Source organism: Sus scrofa, chromosome 18, assembly GCF_054392235.1.
Source record: "Sus scrofa isolate SSC_HxYL_T2T_F1_AM1 chromosome 18, Sscrofa_HxYL_maternal_Yorkshire_Landrace_v2.0, whole genome shotgun sequence".
Lineage (NCBI taxonomy): Eukaryota > Metazoa > Chordata > Mammalia > Artiodactyla > Suidae > Sus > Sus scrofa.
Window position 1 is genome coordinate 29310976 of NC_139400.1, and position 16845 is coordinate 29327820.

Genomic DNA, 16845 nt, shown 5'->3' on the forward strand with positions numbered 1-16845 from the left:
TAGTGTGCATCAGAATTACCTGAAGGACAGGTGAAAACAGGTTGCTGGAACTCAACCACGGTTTCTGACTTAGAGGTCTGGGGTAGGGGAGCCGTGGGAGGCCTGAGAATTCACATTTCTAACAAGTTCCCAAGGGACAGTGATACTGTTGGCCTGGAGACCTAACGTGGGAAACCAGTAGTCTAGGGAGGCACGGCAGGAGATGTTCCAAAAAGTCGGGTGTTATCACTTTACTGGTACAATCTACTTTGGGTTAAGATTCTAATCCCAGTACGAGAGTCTTCAGATGTATTCTGAAACATATTCTGCAACCTCAAATACTCAGGGGTGGCAGAGAGAGGAGTAAGAGCCTCTGAGCCAGGGGAACAGCGAGATGGCAGAGAAGGGACAAGGTGCTGGACGGGGGTGGGGGGCACACAAACCAAGTTGCCTAGGAAAGTGAAGTCTAGAGCAACTTCCTCTGAAGGAATACAACCAGCACGGATTAATACTTACGGAAAAGACTGGGCCGGGAGGCTCTCTTACTAAAAAGTCCATCATTGGACCATGATCACCCACCATTCCTTGAATCCAACATAGGCAGGAAAGCTAATGGGTTCAATTTACCCCAGAGCCCTCACCCCAGTCATCGAGACGAGTCTCACAGCTTGAGCTCTATCAGATGGAAGGGGTGGGGTCGTCGGGAGGAAAGATGGGATGAAGAAGTGAACAGATCTCTTAATATGGTGAGAGAGAAAACAATCTGGAAGTGGAGATATTATACAGCTCTCCAGAAGTGGCCATTTGTGCTGCCTGAAATGCAGATTGATTACTGCTATTTGGATGTTGAGTGCATCATCTCTTCTGAAGAAAGGGAAAAGCTAAATTTCCTCACATTCAGCTGTGTCGTCAAATCATTCCCCACACCCGCTCTTTTAATGCATTTTCCTGTTATCACATCCACTCGGAATAGCTGATCTACCCCACCCCCAACACTGACACGTGCTGAATCCCATTAGCAACCTCCTGGCTCTGGCACCTAAGGGCAAGCCTTAAATCTCCCGCACGTCCAGGGTCAAGGAAGGAAGGAAGCCCTCAGGATACTGAAGGCAAAGAAGAGCCTCCTTTCTCGGGCTGGCCTCCGACTGGCGCTGGCGTGATGGAACGCGGCTGGGTGGAGAGGGCGGACGATCATTCACCCAGCCCTGGCTTCATTCTCTCATGTTTGGGCCACAAAAAATCCAATTGTACTCTGGTGTTACAGGAATCTACAATTAGACGATGAAGGAAAGAGAGAAAGTTCAAATCAAAGCTCTGATTTTAACAGTACTCAGTAGGATCTAGTTTTATGCAAAGAGAATTTTTCACTGGTTCAAGTCATTAGATCGAAAGTGAGAGATCTTGGTTTATTTAAAGCTGTACCATTAAACTACTGAGAAGAACAGAGGCTGGACGGAAGAGATGAATTTCAGGGAGATGCTCTCATGGGAAGATTTAACAGAAATGAGAGATGGTATGAAAAAGACGGAAGGCAGGCCCTGCTAACGATGCAGAGGGAGAAGAGAGGAGGGGCTAAGAAAACAAGTAAGAAAAGAGCGTAGGCCAAACGGCAACACCCAGAGGTCCTATTCAAGTTATTCAACGTGTGGCCCTCTGAGATTGCACGCTTGCTAAATCTCGAGTCTATGATCTGATTCCTTCACCACCATTCTCCCCAACGCCTGGCACCCAAGGCACATGCGAGAAAATGGGAATAAAAAGAAGTGAATGCCAAAGCCTTCCTGTGCAGGAGAAACCAGCCTTGAACAACTGTTCCCATTAGAGGAATGATTTGTTTTCTAGGAGAACTGGTTAGCTCAGGCAGTCTATACACTGTGATAGGATAGTTAGTTTCAGATTTTCAAAACACAGACTCAACCTCAACACCAGCTTTCTCACCGGACTGGTAGGAAGATGAAACTTGCTTCTCACCAAGGCCCCTTCACCAATCACAACTGTGTCAAGCTAGGAGTGCTGATCTCTTCCAGTTAAAGTAACAGAAAGCAAAAAGGCACTGGGGACTAAGTCTTCACATTTCATTCACAAGCAGTATTGTAAATGCCTCTTAAGTTGAAGATGCAGACAAGAAAGATCCTATCATAAATTTTCGTGTTGTTTTAAGTACATGGGTTTGTTGTCATCGTTGTTTGTTTTTAAACACCTATGGTTTACAATTCTGTGGAGCTGCTCTGGCTGAATCAGGAGCTGGAGATCAATCATACTTCTCTCCGAGGGGTACTGAAAGCACTTTGATAGAAATGCAAAACATATTTAAAATTCCCTGTTACCAACGCAAGGGAGGTGGTAAGCCCACAGAGGGCCCATCATCAAGAGAGATTAAGTTTCCCTCTTAATAATGACTATAGATAACTGGCCTAAGGAAGAGTTACCAACAAGTTCATAGCCTTCTGGTGAAAGCCTGTGAAGGACACGCCAACACGGATTTCCTAGGGTTCAAGCAGAGGGAATTCTACAATAGGGAGGGCACAGTCAACCACGCTGGGGAAAAACAAGCGATAAGGACCAGTGTTTACGGGGTTTGGAGATTGGGCATGCCAGAGTCGGCAGGCAAGAGTACTAGCTGTTTTTGCTTTTAAAGGAGGGGAAGTTGCAAGGCTCACTCAGTCAGAAACAGGAGTCCCTGCAGGCCTGGGAACCCAGGCAGAGCTGAGACTTGGCGGGCTTATGCTTGCCTCTCAAAGACGGAGGACACAACCACTGGTTTTCTTAATCTGCCCTGTGCGGGCAACACACAGGAAAAGCTAAGGGAGGACCTGCCCGCCCCCTCTGCCCCGAGGTAACCCTAACCTCATTGCACGTGTCCAGAATGAATCTAAATTCTTTTAAATCTGCTCAGACGCTAGACTGTTCAATACAACTGCTTTCCCACTGTCAAGCTGGGGTATCTATTTCTTTTTGGAATATATACATCCTATCTTGAAATCACAAAATCTTAGAACTAAAAGATGCCTTAAAGGAATAAAGCCCAAGTTGTGAACTAACAACTTCTGTGTTTCCCTGCAACGAACCACAGACTAACAGTTTTTAGGAAACCTTAAAATACTACTTTGGGGGGGGGGGGGGCGCATGCCCCTAGCATGCGGAAGATCCCGAGCCAGGGATGAAACCCATGCCACAGCAGTGACAACGCTGGATCTTTAACCTGCTGAGCCACCAGGGAACTCCCCAAGATTCACCTTTAGTGACCACAAGCAGCACAACAAAAGCCCACCAGGAAGGCCTGTAGAATGCCAGGGGAATTGATATTCTGGTTTATTTAAAATAGAACAGGATGTGTTATACCATAAATAGAGTTTGAGAGATTTTGTAACACCTTAGATTAATAAGAAGGGTTCCTATAATGATTCGGTATCCTGGAAATACCCCAGAAGGATGTAAGATTCTCTGCAGGAGTCAAAAGCCTCCCCTTAAGCTTAGAATACTCATCAAGACAAAGCAGGGGGCCCATGACTGAGAAATACTGAGGTCAAATGAGAATGGGAAATGTTGGGAAGTCAGCAGGGGGGTGAGAAGTTAGACTGGTGCAGAAAACAAACGAGGTGACACGCGGCCAAAGGAACCCACGTGATGCCCCTAGAAGGGGGAACCAGGTTCAGGCCAATTCTTTTTACTGAAAATGTGGAGGACACACACTGGAGCTCTCAGAACCCTGGGACACAATCAAGGGCTTTTCAATGGAGCCCATGAGAGAAGCTGGGCCCAAATACACAAGCGCCAAACCCTTATCTTGCCAGGACACGAGGTAAGGAGGAAGGAGGTGGCTGATGACAGACAAGTGAACAAGAAAGGAAGGCCGCCCGATGGGAATCGGGGATTCACTTCTTCCTTAAACAAAAAAGATGTGGCTTCCACTACATGTGCCGCGCGTTCCAGGCATATTGAGGGTCTCCCCAAAGCCGACAGGCATCTGAAGGAAGGTGCCGCCGGGGTAGGAGCTCATTTCTGGTGGGAAGGGGCATAGGCCTAAAAGCATAGGCAACTGCCAATTGGTATTCTCTGCCTCTGCTGTCTCACCTGCGCTCCCAGTGAGCACCTAACAGGTCACTCCCTGAGCGCCCATCAGTTGATGGGAGAAAGGCTGGCAGATCGTACCCCCGCTCCTGCAGAGGACATGGTGGCTGCAGAGCCCTGAGAAAGCTCATCAACCCTGGCGTGCAGGCAGCTGCACTGACCCGAAAAGTCAGCCGAGTTAGCAGGCAGCCCTTCCCCTAAAGCTCACGACGTTTCTCTAAAAGGATTAATGGCCAAGCAGCGCTGCGGAAAGCAAAGTCGATGGAAGAGCACAGTGTACCACTGCCGAGATCACTAGTGAGAAGCAGAGAGAAAAGCAGGTACTCACGGGTCAGGGACAAAGAAATCTCTTGGAATCAATGTCCTGGTAGGGAGGGACTCGAGAGAATGCTGGCCTTGCCCTGTTACCTTCACCTATTTATTATTTACCAAAAGACTTCCATGAGGAATGACTTGCCAGGAACACGGCAGATGTTATTAATTTGGCCCTTGCTAAAGCATTAGACACAGTACCTCAAGAAATTTTACTTGGGAAATTAATTCAAATTGGCTGGGCTCAGGATACAATTGCGGAAGATTAAAAAGTGGCTGAGGGATGATAAACAAAAGACAGTTAAGCGACAGCCACAGTGATGAGAAGCTTGGGGTCATCCGCAAAGCCATTCTTGTTTAGGGGGTCTATTCTGGGCCACGGAAAGGAGTGCACAGCTCACTAATGAGATCTGCAGAGGACACTAAGCTGGGAGGTGACAGGACTGCATCGACAGGGGCATAAAATTACAAGGCTGAGTTCAACTGGAAAAAAATATAGCTCATCTATCTAAGGGAAAACAAGCCTAAACTCAGATAATATTCACTGGGCAGGCAGGCTAAGGGGCAGAAGCAGCTTGTACACAGAGCTCTGAGACGCTGTAGCATGACGCCAGCACGTAAGGGCGCTAAGGCAGCGTGGGGAGTATGTCACACGGTGGGGTATTCACGGGGCCAGAGCGCATGAAATCAAAGGCAGACAGGAGGTGGGCTTAAAGCGAGCTCCACTTACTCGTTTTCCCAGACAAAGCGTACCTTCTGCACTGAAGAGGCTCTTCGACAGCCACACCAAGTCTACCTGGCAGAGGTTCTGGTCTTTCTTCGATCTTAACTCACTTCACTGGGGGTGTGCATCTAGAAGATGGCCCGGGCCTGCTTCCTGGGGCTTGCCGACAAGACGGCTCCCAAGGAAGACCCGCCTGGCCAGCTCTCCTAATGCTTTCTGAGCAGGGACTGCCCCATGGCCATGCCTCAGCAGCATGGGAAGCGCTTCATTTCCCTCCATTTACTCAACCTGCATCAGCACAACGACCCCGAAGCCAGATTTTCCACCATCCATCTGAAAGCAATGGCTCAACGCAATTATCTCCAGGCAGCTCAGAGGTTTAACAGGCAAACCTCTTGTTACATTCCTTCAGCTTCAAATGAGTAGCAAACTAATAAAAGGGCTGTTTTCTTCTTAAAACCTAAAAAATTTCACCATCCCTGCATAGTCATTAAACATTACAGCACAACACAGCTACTTCCGACAGCATAATAAGAGAGGTTGTTGTGGCCTCACTTTCCGCGAGCAGCCAGGCAAATTATTTTCATGCTTACCTGCCTGTCAGCGTTAAACATGCACTCGTGGTAGAATGAACCCAGAGCAGAAAATGGGACTTGAGATCCCACTGCACTGCTAAGTGCTTCTGCTACTCTGGGGACGCATAACCTCTCCGTCAAGGTACCACCAGGTCAGACTCAGCACGTCCAGCCCCGCCCTGCCCCCAGAATCCCACCAAAGGCACCGTCTAATCACTGTCCACTTCCTAGCACAGTGAGATCATCAAACGCTGTGACAGAGTGAAGCCACGTTTCCCACTATGGGTTCTTTCAGTCCAGTTGGCTTCGTGATACTACAGGCAGGCAGAGACAATAAGGGAGGGGAAAAGGATCAAGAGCAATGCCAACCGAGACCCAGAAATCATATTCTTTTACACTAGACATGAACGAGCCGGAAACAAAGACACCGAACTGAGTGCCCAAGAATTAGTCCTAGGCAGGTCCTACTGGGAAAAGCCCACAAGAAAGCATCCAAAAAGCCACGGACAACCTGACACACTGCATTGTGTGTGACACACTACAGACACTCTGTCCATCAGGATGTGACACGGCGCTAGAGGTATCCAGCAGGGCAAGGTTCTGGGCCAAGCGCAGGGGGAGTGATTGCAATGACAGTCACAAAGGAAGCACAGATGACATGTGCTCAAACTCCTTCCTCCTCTAACTGCAGAGCATAACGCTGGCCATCACCAAGCTTCTAGAACACACGAAGTCCTAGGTCAAAGAAAAACACCTGTGTGAGGCAAGGGCCTGCAATCGCTTTGAAGAGGGAATAGATTCTGCCTGGATCCAAGCAGCCTGCTGAGCTGTCCGAGTCAGGCCGGCCATCGTCACCGAGTTGGGAGTCACTACCAGCACTGCCCAGCGACAAAAGTCCCCATGAGAAAGAGCGCTGAGGAATGTCACCGGGAAGAAATATTGCTGAGCGGTACGCATGTCCTTGGGGCAACCAGCCACAGGGACGAAGGACACAAGGAAAATGTCACAGGGCTTCTGGAAAAGGCTCTCCTGCCAGCTGTCAGAAGTGTGGGGCCCAAACTCATTTCCTAATAAATATTTTCATTTCCTTTGTACATGATAGAAGGTCCAAAGGTGACAAATGGGAGGGCGAGGGAGCAGAGGCCTCGGAGGGAGAACCCGAGGCAGACGTCCTGCATGGCAAGCAGGGCTTCACTCTTTGTGCCAGGGAAAGAAAGGATGGTGCTGATAAAAATATCCCAGAGCACTTTCTCGTCTGTCCTTCATTTTATGGCACCTACACAGAAAGATCCTACCTAATAAATGCCTCAATTCTGCAGACTGTCAACAACGGAGGCCCAAGCGTGCTTACGGGGAGGGGAGCCAGCGAGTCTGACATGAGTCCCTTTTCTTCTGAGGGGGAAAGGCCGGATGGAATACGGCTGCCTGAGCACACCGTTCTCCATCGCCTTCTGCTCAGGGGTAGGCAGGACAAGGGGAGAGAGAGAAAAAGGTGGCGCCCTGGCACACAAGGCGCCCACTGTGCCAACGACTGTTCTCACCTGGCCTCGGCGGCAAGCAGCTCGTCATAGTGAGAGGACCGCTGGTCGTCGTCCTGCCGGTATCTGATCACCGTGGCGAGACCTTTGCTGACAAGGGCCTCGGCAATGTTGCTGCAACAGAAAAGACAGGTCAGTGAGCACTCGAGGGGCATATGGGGCTCCGTCAACAGAAATAATAACAGTTAGCACCTGGAGGTCCTAACGCATCCTGGCAGAGGGCGGGAGAAGCCGAGCATTTCAAGACCCATGAGCTGCTAAGCTGGGAACCCAAATAAAAAGGTGGAATAATCAAGTCCCCTAGCTCAGCATTTTTCTGGTTAGTCCAGTCAGATGCTATATCAATCCCTACATAAAACCTGGCAGAAAATATCTGTAAAAAGCCCACATTAGGCAGGGCTATTTACAGAATGTTATAAACAAGCCACTACCCTCAAGAAAAGTCTGCTCTAAAATATCCAGCACACAGATAAAAAACAAAGCACATAAAAGCATGACCTAAATTTCTTAAAATCTCCTTTCTAGCCCATACTGGAACTAGAAAATAGCGTGTTCCAGTTTGGCAATGCTAGAATGCTGGTTTCGCATAACAAAGTCTATCTCTTCTCATCAGCACTCCTGATGTTGGCTCTCCCACCCAAAGTGGGTTTGGCGGAGGGAGGGCTAGGAAGGAGTTTGGGGTGGGGGGGGGGGCGGTGGTGGCGTGTGAAGAAACTGGGTGTGTCGGGGTGGAATGAAAGTTCTTTATAAGAAACGGCATGAAAGGGAGTTCCCGTCGTGGCGCAGTGGTTAACGAATCCGACTAGGAACCATGAGGTTGCGGGTTCGGTCCCTGGCCTTGCTCAGTGGGTTAACGATCCGGCGTTGCCGTGAGCTGTGGTGTAGGTTGCAGACGCGGCTCGGATCCCGAGTTGCTGTGGCTCTGGCGTAGGCCGGTGGCTACAGCTCCGATTCAACCCCTAGCCTGGGAACCTCCATATGCCGCAGGAGCGGCCCAAGAAATAGCAACAACAACAACAAAAGACAAAAAAAAAAAACGGCATGATGGAGTTCCCTCTTGGCTCAGTGGAAACAAATCTGACTAGTATCCACAAGGACGCAGGTTCAGTCCCTGGCCTCCCTCAGTGGGTGAAGGACCTGGTGTTGCCATGAGCTGTGGTGACAGATGTGGCTCAGATCGGGCGTTGCTGTGGCATAGGCCAGCAGCTACAGCTCAAATTCGACCCCTAGCCTGGGTACCTCCATACGCTGCAGGTGCAGCCCTAAAAAAAAAAAAAAGAAAAGAAAAGGCACGAGCTAGGGGAATAAAGCATACAATCTGACCAATCTGACATGACTAGCTTTGAGCAATACACAGTCCTTTTAGGACCACAGAATATTCAGATTAGAATCCTGCTTAAAAAACATTCTCAGAGTTCCCGTCATTGCTCAGTGGTTAACGAATCTGACTAGGAACCATGAGGTTGCAGGTTCGATCCCTGGCCTCACTCAGTGGGTTAAGGATCTGGCATTGCCATGAGCTGTGGTGTAGGTTGCAGACGTGGCTTGGATCCCGCATTGCTGTGGCTCTGGTATAGGCCAGCAGCTACAGCTCTGATTAGACCCCTAGCCTGGGAACCTCCATATGCCGCGGGTGCAGCACTAAAAAAGACAAAAAGACAAAATAATAATAAATAAAAAATTTAAAAATTAAAAAAAAATTCTCGAAGGCGCTGAATCTTTTCTTCACTAGAATGAGAACAAGGGGCCGCTGTAAGTGACTTCCATCTACTCAGAAGAGTACACTGGAAGTGGCTCTCAGATAACTGATGAAGTATATCTGCATGGTTCCTCCCCAAACTAGGAAGGGAGCTCTGATGGGACAAAATGAAACTGCAAACACAAGTTTTCAAAAGTTACCTGTAGCAAGTACTGCAAAACAAGAGGCATGATAGCACTGGGGGACAGCAGCGGTTCTGTCTTTCTTTGTGTGTCATAATTACAACAAAGGCCCCACTCAGACCATCTGGTTAGCTGCCCTTTAGGGCGGAGGGATGCTAAGCAATAGGTACTGTACCATATGCCAGATCTAGCGTCGTGGGGAATGCGGTTAACTCTTAACACGCTAGTGTCCTTACAGTCTCAGACTGTGGAGATGCAGTGAGCTGGGTTATTAGCCAGTCTGTGTTATGCACGTTTAAGCCACTTAAGGGTTCGCTTCATTGAAACCCAAGGATGTACTTTAAAAAAGCAAAGCAAAGAAAAACTGTGTGTGCGGGTAGAGAAAGGAAAAGCTGCTGTGGCTGATTTTCTTCTCATTATGTGCCCCTCTGCTGCCTGTTTGTCTACTGCCAGCACGATATTAATATCTCCAAACTGCCACGGAATTAGCACTTCTCAAAATCCACTCCCACAAAGAGGCTGCTTTGCTGGCCACCCTGTCTCCTGAGTCACCACAGAAGTGTGCTGGCAAATGCTGTCATTATCACCAAGCTGGGTTTGGCAGCATGGAGAATGCCAAGAGCCCCAAACCAGCAGCTGTAGATGTTGATGTAGGGGGAGAATTTAACTACGGGTGTCACCAAAGCCCCCAAAGGGCAGGAGAGAGGCTCCGCCCACCAAGAGGTCAGGGAGAAGACGGGGACAACCCCACTTGCGACAGGTTGAGCTGCCTCAGTGACTGGAAATGCCAGAAGAGCAAAGACATGTTTGTCACTGTGTGTTGACACTTCACAGTCAATCCGTGGGGTCTGGAGGAGAAAGCTGGAATGACAGAGCGGGCGACGTGAAACTCGCACAAATAAGCTTCCGTATGAAGAGCTAGAGAATACCAAGCAAAACAGCACAAACATTTAATGATCCACCCTGGTTAATGCTGCTCCAATCAATTCACAGTATTGAACCGAGTTCCTGCGTGGCCAGCAGGGCGCAGAGCTCTCGCCCGCGGGATGCTGGCAGCAGAGATCCACGGGCTGATCGGGCCTCAGATTCTAAACGGCACGGCCTGCCCACTGCCTTCTTCTCCCTTCTCCCTAAAGCAAAGCCGTGTTCTCAGCTTCTCCTCCCTAAATAGACACTTCTAGAGGAACAGCAGCGATGCTGGTGCTGAGCAGGGCAGAGTAAAAATGCAGCAAACAGGAACACGTCACTACAGAGCGCTTCCGACGAGCGAGGCACGTGAGAAGCACATCACAGGTCTTTTCTTCTCGGGGTGCGCTCCTCTGTGATATCACACGATATTACAGTTAATTTATCATCTATCTTCCAATTTGAACAACTGAGGTCTGAGAGGGCAAGGACTGTGTCTTTCTCTGTATCCCAGTACGAGGGAAACATCTGATCATTTCGGAAATACGGCCCTGGAACATTCTTTCTCATCCTCAGCATTTATTAGCCAAGCTTGCCCAGCATAGAATTAAGGACAAAAGCTTTCTACTTGCCTTCCCAGCTTTTGTCATTCTCCTCCCCATTACCTAAGACCTGTATTTAAAGAGAATGGAAAGGAGACAAATAAAATGGAATTAGCCTAGATCCATGTACTTGACTCTACTCACTCATTCATTTCTTTTGGCCACTAATGAAAGGTCAGGAGATCTCCCCTCTGGCCAGAGATGGCTCAGAACCCAATACTGGTATATTGATTAGTTGCCCAGTAAGAAAAGAGAACATTAAATTATGTGCCCAGACATTACGCTGCTTTAGACAAATTTATAAGTTCTGCTTTCTTGAGTGTATCAGTAATTCTTCTCCAATTACACAGGTCTGGCTAGAATGGATAATTCACAATCAGCATACAAAAAAGGACTTAATAGCCTTGGAAGTCTAACAGGAAATCCTCTCTCCCTGTATCAGCTAGAAACAGAAAGAGAATTAGTGCCGGGGCTGAAATGCTTCTCCAAAATCAGGGCAAATTTTAGGTTATAGGAGAAGTGAACCATTTCCACTAGGCATGACCAGATGTTCCCGATACAGACACAAGCAACAAGGGGCTCCCGAACGTGCTCGAAAGATCTCCACCTAGTTGACACCCCCTCCCTGCCCACTCACAGCCACAGCAAGCAGGCTGCAAAGAAGCCCATACATTCTCATTATTAGATACCTTTGAAACTATGGGGTTCTCAACTCTGCCAGCCTGGAGAAAAGGGGTTCTATGCCCACGGATGAGAAAAGGCTTCTTAAAAGGTAGATCTCAGCCACAGTTGGTTGTAATTATCTGATGATATTTTTTGCCTGCCTTCCCCATTTCTACTCCCCAAATCCAAGACTGGAAGTAATAATCAATATATGGATAGGTCAGATAACTAACATTACCTAGGTTAAAGAGTGTGTGTGTGTAATTTTAAAAACAATCTTACAGAAAAGTTGCACATATATAGTAATGGAACATGCCGAGTTTTGATCCATTTGAGTAGCTGACCTCTTATACCATTGGCCCCAAAAACTTTAGCATCCATCTCCTACAAACCAGGATATTAAAAAAAAAAAAAAAAAAAAAAAAGTTCCTGCTATGGTGCAACGGGATCGGTGGCATCTTAGAGTGCTGGGACGCAGGTTTGTTCCCTGGCCTGGAACAGTGGGTTCGGGATCCAGCGTTGCTGCAGTTGCAGCATAAGTCGCAATTGCAGCTTGGATCTGATCCCTGGCCTGGGAGCTCCATAGGCCTCGGGGTGGCCCCAAAACAAAACAGGAGATTTTCTGACATAATCAGAAAATAGTAAATTGAACTGGATTATCAGTTTGGACACATTACTGCCATTTAAGCCACAAGCCTACTTAAATTTTGCCAACTGTTCCAACAGAGAACTTACGGGAAAATGGATCTAGTTCAGAATCAGGTGTTGCATTTCTTTTTCCTGTCTCCTCAGTGTGGAACATTTCATCAATCTTTCTTCGTCTACTAGGGCCTTGGAACTTTTGAAAAGTACAGGCTAGTAATTTTGGCCTGTCTGATGTCTGTGATCAGAGGCAAGTTATGAATCTTTGGCAGGAATGTCACAGAAGTGATGCTGTATTGTTCCCACGGCCTCCTATGAATTGATGTGTAATTTACTGATAATGTTCACTTTGCTCACTTGTTTAGGGCGGTGTTCCCCAGGCTTCTCCACTATAAAGTTACTCTTTTCCTCTTTGTAACGGATAAGGAAAAGAGACACTATCTAATTTTCAAACTCCCAAGTTACTCATTTATTTATTTATATCAGTATATTGTCATGAAATGAAATACTTTATTTAAAGAGTCTCATAATCTATCCCCACCATTACTTACTGTGACACTGAAATTGCCCCCAGTTTGGCCAGTGGGAGCCAGGTCAAACTGGCTTCGGGGTCCTGTGAGCCTGAGAACAGGTCCCCCATCAGTCTTTACGTGGTTCCCTGCTTTCTGGCACAATATGGCCTAGGCTCATCTTCCACTGTTTTCTGCAGCTCTGAAATTAGCCATTGATCTAAGTAGTCCGCATTTACATTTTTATCTCTATACATTTATTTCTATAGCTACTGAAAGCCACGTGTGGCAGTCATGAAAACATGCCTCTCGGATCTCTGACTGCAGGAAGCATAATTGACAGACAGCCCCAGCTGCTGTGCTCTGAAGCCCATCGCTGTTTCAGCCAAGGCTATGCTTCTTCCCAGCTGCTTCCAGCCAATGACTGGGTGCAGAGGAGATACTGAGGCAGGCCCTTGCTCAGAGACCTGGGGCTCCCCGGATCTGCAGTTTTGGCTTTGAGGACTCCTTATCATCTTTACTGAAATTCTTACAACTGCCCACAGCTTAGATTTTTCCAGTTCAACCTCCGCTCCCTCCTTTCTCCATAGAGGTTAGGCACCCACAGCCTCTTCCATTTCCCCCGTTAGCCTCTGGTCAGTTTCATCTTGCCTTGGGGCTAGCTTTTCAAAAAAAGAATCTGAACCAACACACCTCAAGTTCACAAAGGTACCACAACGCCAGTCCAACACCATAGGGGCTCAGCGGAGTTCTCTTCCTTTCCGTGTTTGTACGTCTCTTCTGACAATGAGAAGCCTGCCTTCCACAACCCTCAGTACTTTCACTTATATGAATAATCTTCTGAATATACACACATACAGTGTGTCACTTACACATTCTTTGACTTCCACGATTTAGTCCTAACAGAGCTAATTTAAAGGGTAAAATAGGACCTTATCAAAATAGGACCTGGGATAAAGGGATAAGTATGTTTCAAGAGTGGGCATGAGACATGATACCATCTCTCTCTCTCTCACACACACACACACACAGAGCATTCTCCGTTTGAGTAAGGATCGCAGATCACTCTCAATGGCTCTGGCTCATACATCTCCCTAGTTATTTCAGCTTAACATTTTCCCCTTAAAAACCATCAACATTTTATCAGTCACTGAGGTGTCCATGGAGATTACAGAGTATTTCCTTAAGGCAAACAAACCTGTAGACATATATTCAGAATAAAGTAAGCCCATAATGAAATGCGTTCACACAATACTTGAGTCAAGGCTGAAGAAAACGGTTGCAAGATAATTATCGGCTCAATTCCTCTATAATGGTCACATTGTCTAGAGCGCAGAGGCCCGCATCTGGCACGTGTGCATCCGCGCACCGTCACGCACTCCCTATACGATGTCCTTACAGTAACTCCAAGGCGCTGCGGGTCAAATTTCACATACAGAGCACAAAGTGCACCCCGCGGCCATGCACCTGGGGAACACCATCCGAGAAGCTATCAGGCCTGTAGCCTGGGCCTCTGTCACCCACGACCCTTCAAGACTCTAACGTCTTATGCTGGAAACTGCCGCTACGTCCTCTCCACGTTGGCGAGACCTTCCCCACAAGGACACGCTTCCTCACGAGCGCTGAGGTCAAGGTCCCCAGCTGGGGTTCCGAGACTGATTTCTAACAGACCAGATGGCTCAGCTCACTTCTCGCCTCTACAGGAACGTTCCACCGTGGGGCGGAACTGCAGGCAACCTACAGGGGGCTGATGTCTTTTTTTGTAAATAGGTTAGAGACAAGGAAGGCGGGAGAGGTCACGCCAAGATGCAGTAACAAAGCGGAAAGCAGAGAGGATGGGGAAATGCTTTTCTTCAGAACATCAGGCCACCTTTACCCACGTGTACAGGAAAGCTGCGGCCTCCGCCTAGGAAAGCGTGAAGAGGGGAGGGAGATGGTGAACAGCTAAGCCCCAAAGCCGGCTTCCCCTCAGATTTTCTCTGCAAGTTCACACTAAGACCCCCAATACCCAGGCAAGAACCTGACCGCCTCAGGCCTGAGACAGCCCTGGCTCTCTTAACCGGAAAAAGGATGAGAGTGACATCTGAGACGAGACAGCTCTATAGACAATGGGCAACGACCAAGTCTCTTTATTAAGCTACTGTTTTTCAACAAGGCTTCAAACTAGGAAGAAGCCCCACAGAGCAACAGGTAGCAGCCACGAGCTACTACAACACCGTCTCTAAGGGGTCCACTTTGCCTCTCCCACTCAGCGTCTTTAGCCTCTCATCTCGGGCTCAATGCCCATGAATCTGGAACAATGAGTTTCCCATTTTTTCCCCCCTTAAAATACATCCAGGAGGCACTTCCCACAGAACCAAGCAGCATATGCAGACGGGAGATTCTGTTATAGAAGCCTCAGGAATTAGAAACATCTGAGGTGGCACAACATCCTTTATACAGCTCCCAAATCTCTCTCCCACCGTCCTCCCTAGTTTTTCGCTCACCCTTTGAACTAATCTAATTCTAAAAATAACTAAAATAGATTTGTCGATCTTTTTACTCTTAAGGGCTCCTTTTTCTGTTTGGTCCTGTCCCTTGGATAGGCACTAGAGGATCTGAGCAGCGGCTGGAGACTTTCCCAGAACTCATACCACAGATCAAAAACCAAGAGGAAGATTCAAATGCCTCCATGTCACTAGCCAGGTTTTAGGAGCCACAGTGAAGTGAGGGTGAAGGAAACGGTGATTATCACGGGCTGTACACTAGGTACCCGCAGTCTTAGGGCAGGACACATTTACTCCAGACTCAAAGTAACTGCTTTTGGCAACCCACCAACACAGCTGTGGTTGTATGAGACATAAAAAATGGCATGAGCCACAAAGAAGCATGACCCCAGAAAGCCAGACTCAAGAATGGGCAAATATAGAATGGATGGTTCTCAACAGCCCTCGAAGCTCATCAAGCAAAGGAACACCCTTTCAAACAAAACAATCTCCAGTATGTTTTAGTTCATATTTAATAAGCATTCAGAATCTGTACAGGTTCTAAACACAGCTGTTCTACCGATGAAAGCACTTTCTAGAGATTAGAATTGTGATTATGAAAATCAAAAACTCGTAGGGACCAAGACTCCGACTTCATCCTTTCATAAACTCTAGGCATTCCTCCTCAGGGGTTAGGGGGATGTGGAAGACTGATAAGGACTTGGTCCAGCTGGAAGAATCCAAAAGGGTGCACGGTTAGAATGAAACCAAAGGACACCCATGACCAAGGCCTGCAGAAATCAAGAAAGGAAAGAAGGGAAGAAGGAAAGAAAGGAGGGAGGGGTGAAGGAGCAGGAGGAAGGGGAAAGGAAAAACAAGTTATTCCATGAAAAAATTACTGCTTCGTAGACAGATAAATCCTTGGATCCCCAATATACCCACCCATCCAAAGCCTCCCCAGCTTCAGTGGCCATGACCCACCCAGCACCGAGAGCACTCTTCGGTTTGGGAAGAAAGGAACTAAAAGCACAGATACCTAGGGAGCGGGTTGTAAAAAGTGGGTGATGAAGAGATGTCACTCGGCATTCAACCTGCCAAGTACAGCTATTTCTCTCCTTCAAATCGTGCCCGAGCCTGTTCATCCCTATTACCCTATTTCCACTCAAGCCTACCAAGAGGGCTCACCTACCCTCAACTCCTGAAAAAACTAACCAACAGAAAATAAGACAGAAATATACTTGGAGGAAGTAGAATTAAAACACCTACCTAATTCACTTTCTGACCCTGGCTAGGACTCTGCTAGGAGAGAGGACAGTGTAGAAAATACAGGCCAAAACAATTGTAAAAAGGAAGGGGAAGAAGCATAATACCAAATAGTTATGCTTACTAAATAGACAATTTTATTCTGCCCCCAGGATTTCTGCAGTACTGTAATCTTATTGCTACCTCTTATATGATGGTTTCATTTATTCAGCAATATCATGGTTATGGCTTTATAAGACAAGGAAAACTGTGGTATTATACTCTATTACACTAGCTTCCCTCTGAGTATTGCTGTATTTCCAAGTCAGCAAAATATCTGAGGTTAGGCCAATGATGAACCCTGGATGAAGAATGAGGGGTGTACTACCTGCAGCAGCAATAAAACAATGCCACCTTCGAATATCTAATATTTTCCCCAATCTCCAACACTCAAAATAAGACAGAAGAAAAAAAAAAAAAGTCTGTTTCATAGACAGAAGCTTCGTGGACTAACCTCAATCCCCCTTTTTCTACAGGACAGAACCTGGGGTATATGCCCAAAGTGACACTCTCTCTACTCGACAACCACGCTGCTTTCCCGGGAGACCAAGATCCCGCAACAACAATTAGGATAATCAATTAAATACTGGAACTAGCTTGAAGAAAGTAACAAATAAGCACTTCCAATCCAAACTGGTCCACTCCTTGCTAAATATGCCATGCATTTACATTTCCA

General features: G+C 47.4%; 1 protein-coding gene across 3 annotated transcripts in view; it reads right to left on the minus strand.

Moving 5' to 3' along the window:
- Positions 1-16845, minus strand: part of SND1 (staphylococcal nuclease and tudor domain containing 1) — a 392192-nt gene that overhangs the window by 174127 nt on the left and 201220 nt on the right. For all 3 annotated transcript variants that reach the window (XR_014833971.1, XM_021078633.2, XM_085005550.1), the window contains one exon: positions 7203-7313. Coding sequence is in view for 2 of the 3 variants with exons in the window: in XM_021078633.2 (XP_020934292.1) it covers positions 7203-7313 (111 nt within the window). In the remaining variant the exon portion in view is untranslated. The remainder of the gene's footprint in view (positions 1-7202; positions 7314-16845) is intronic.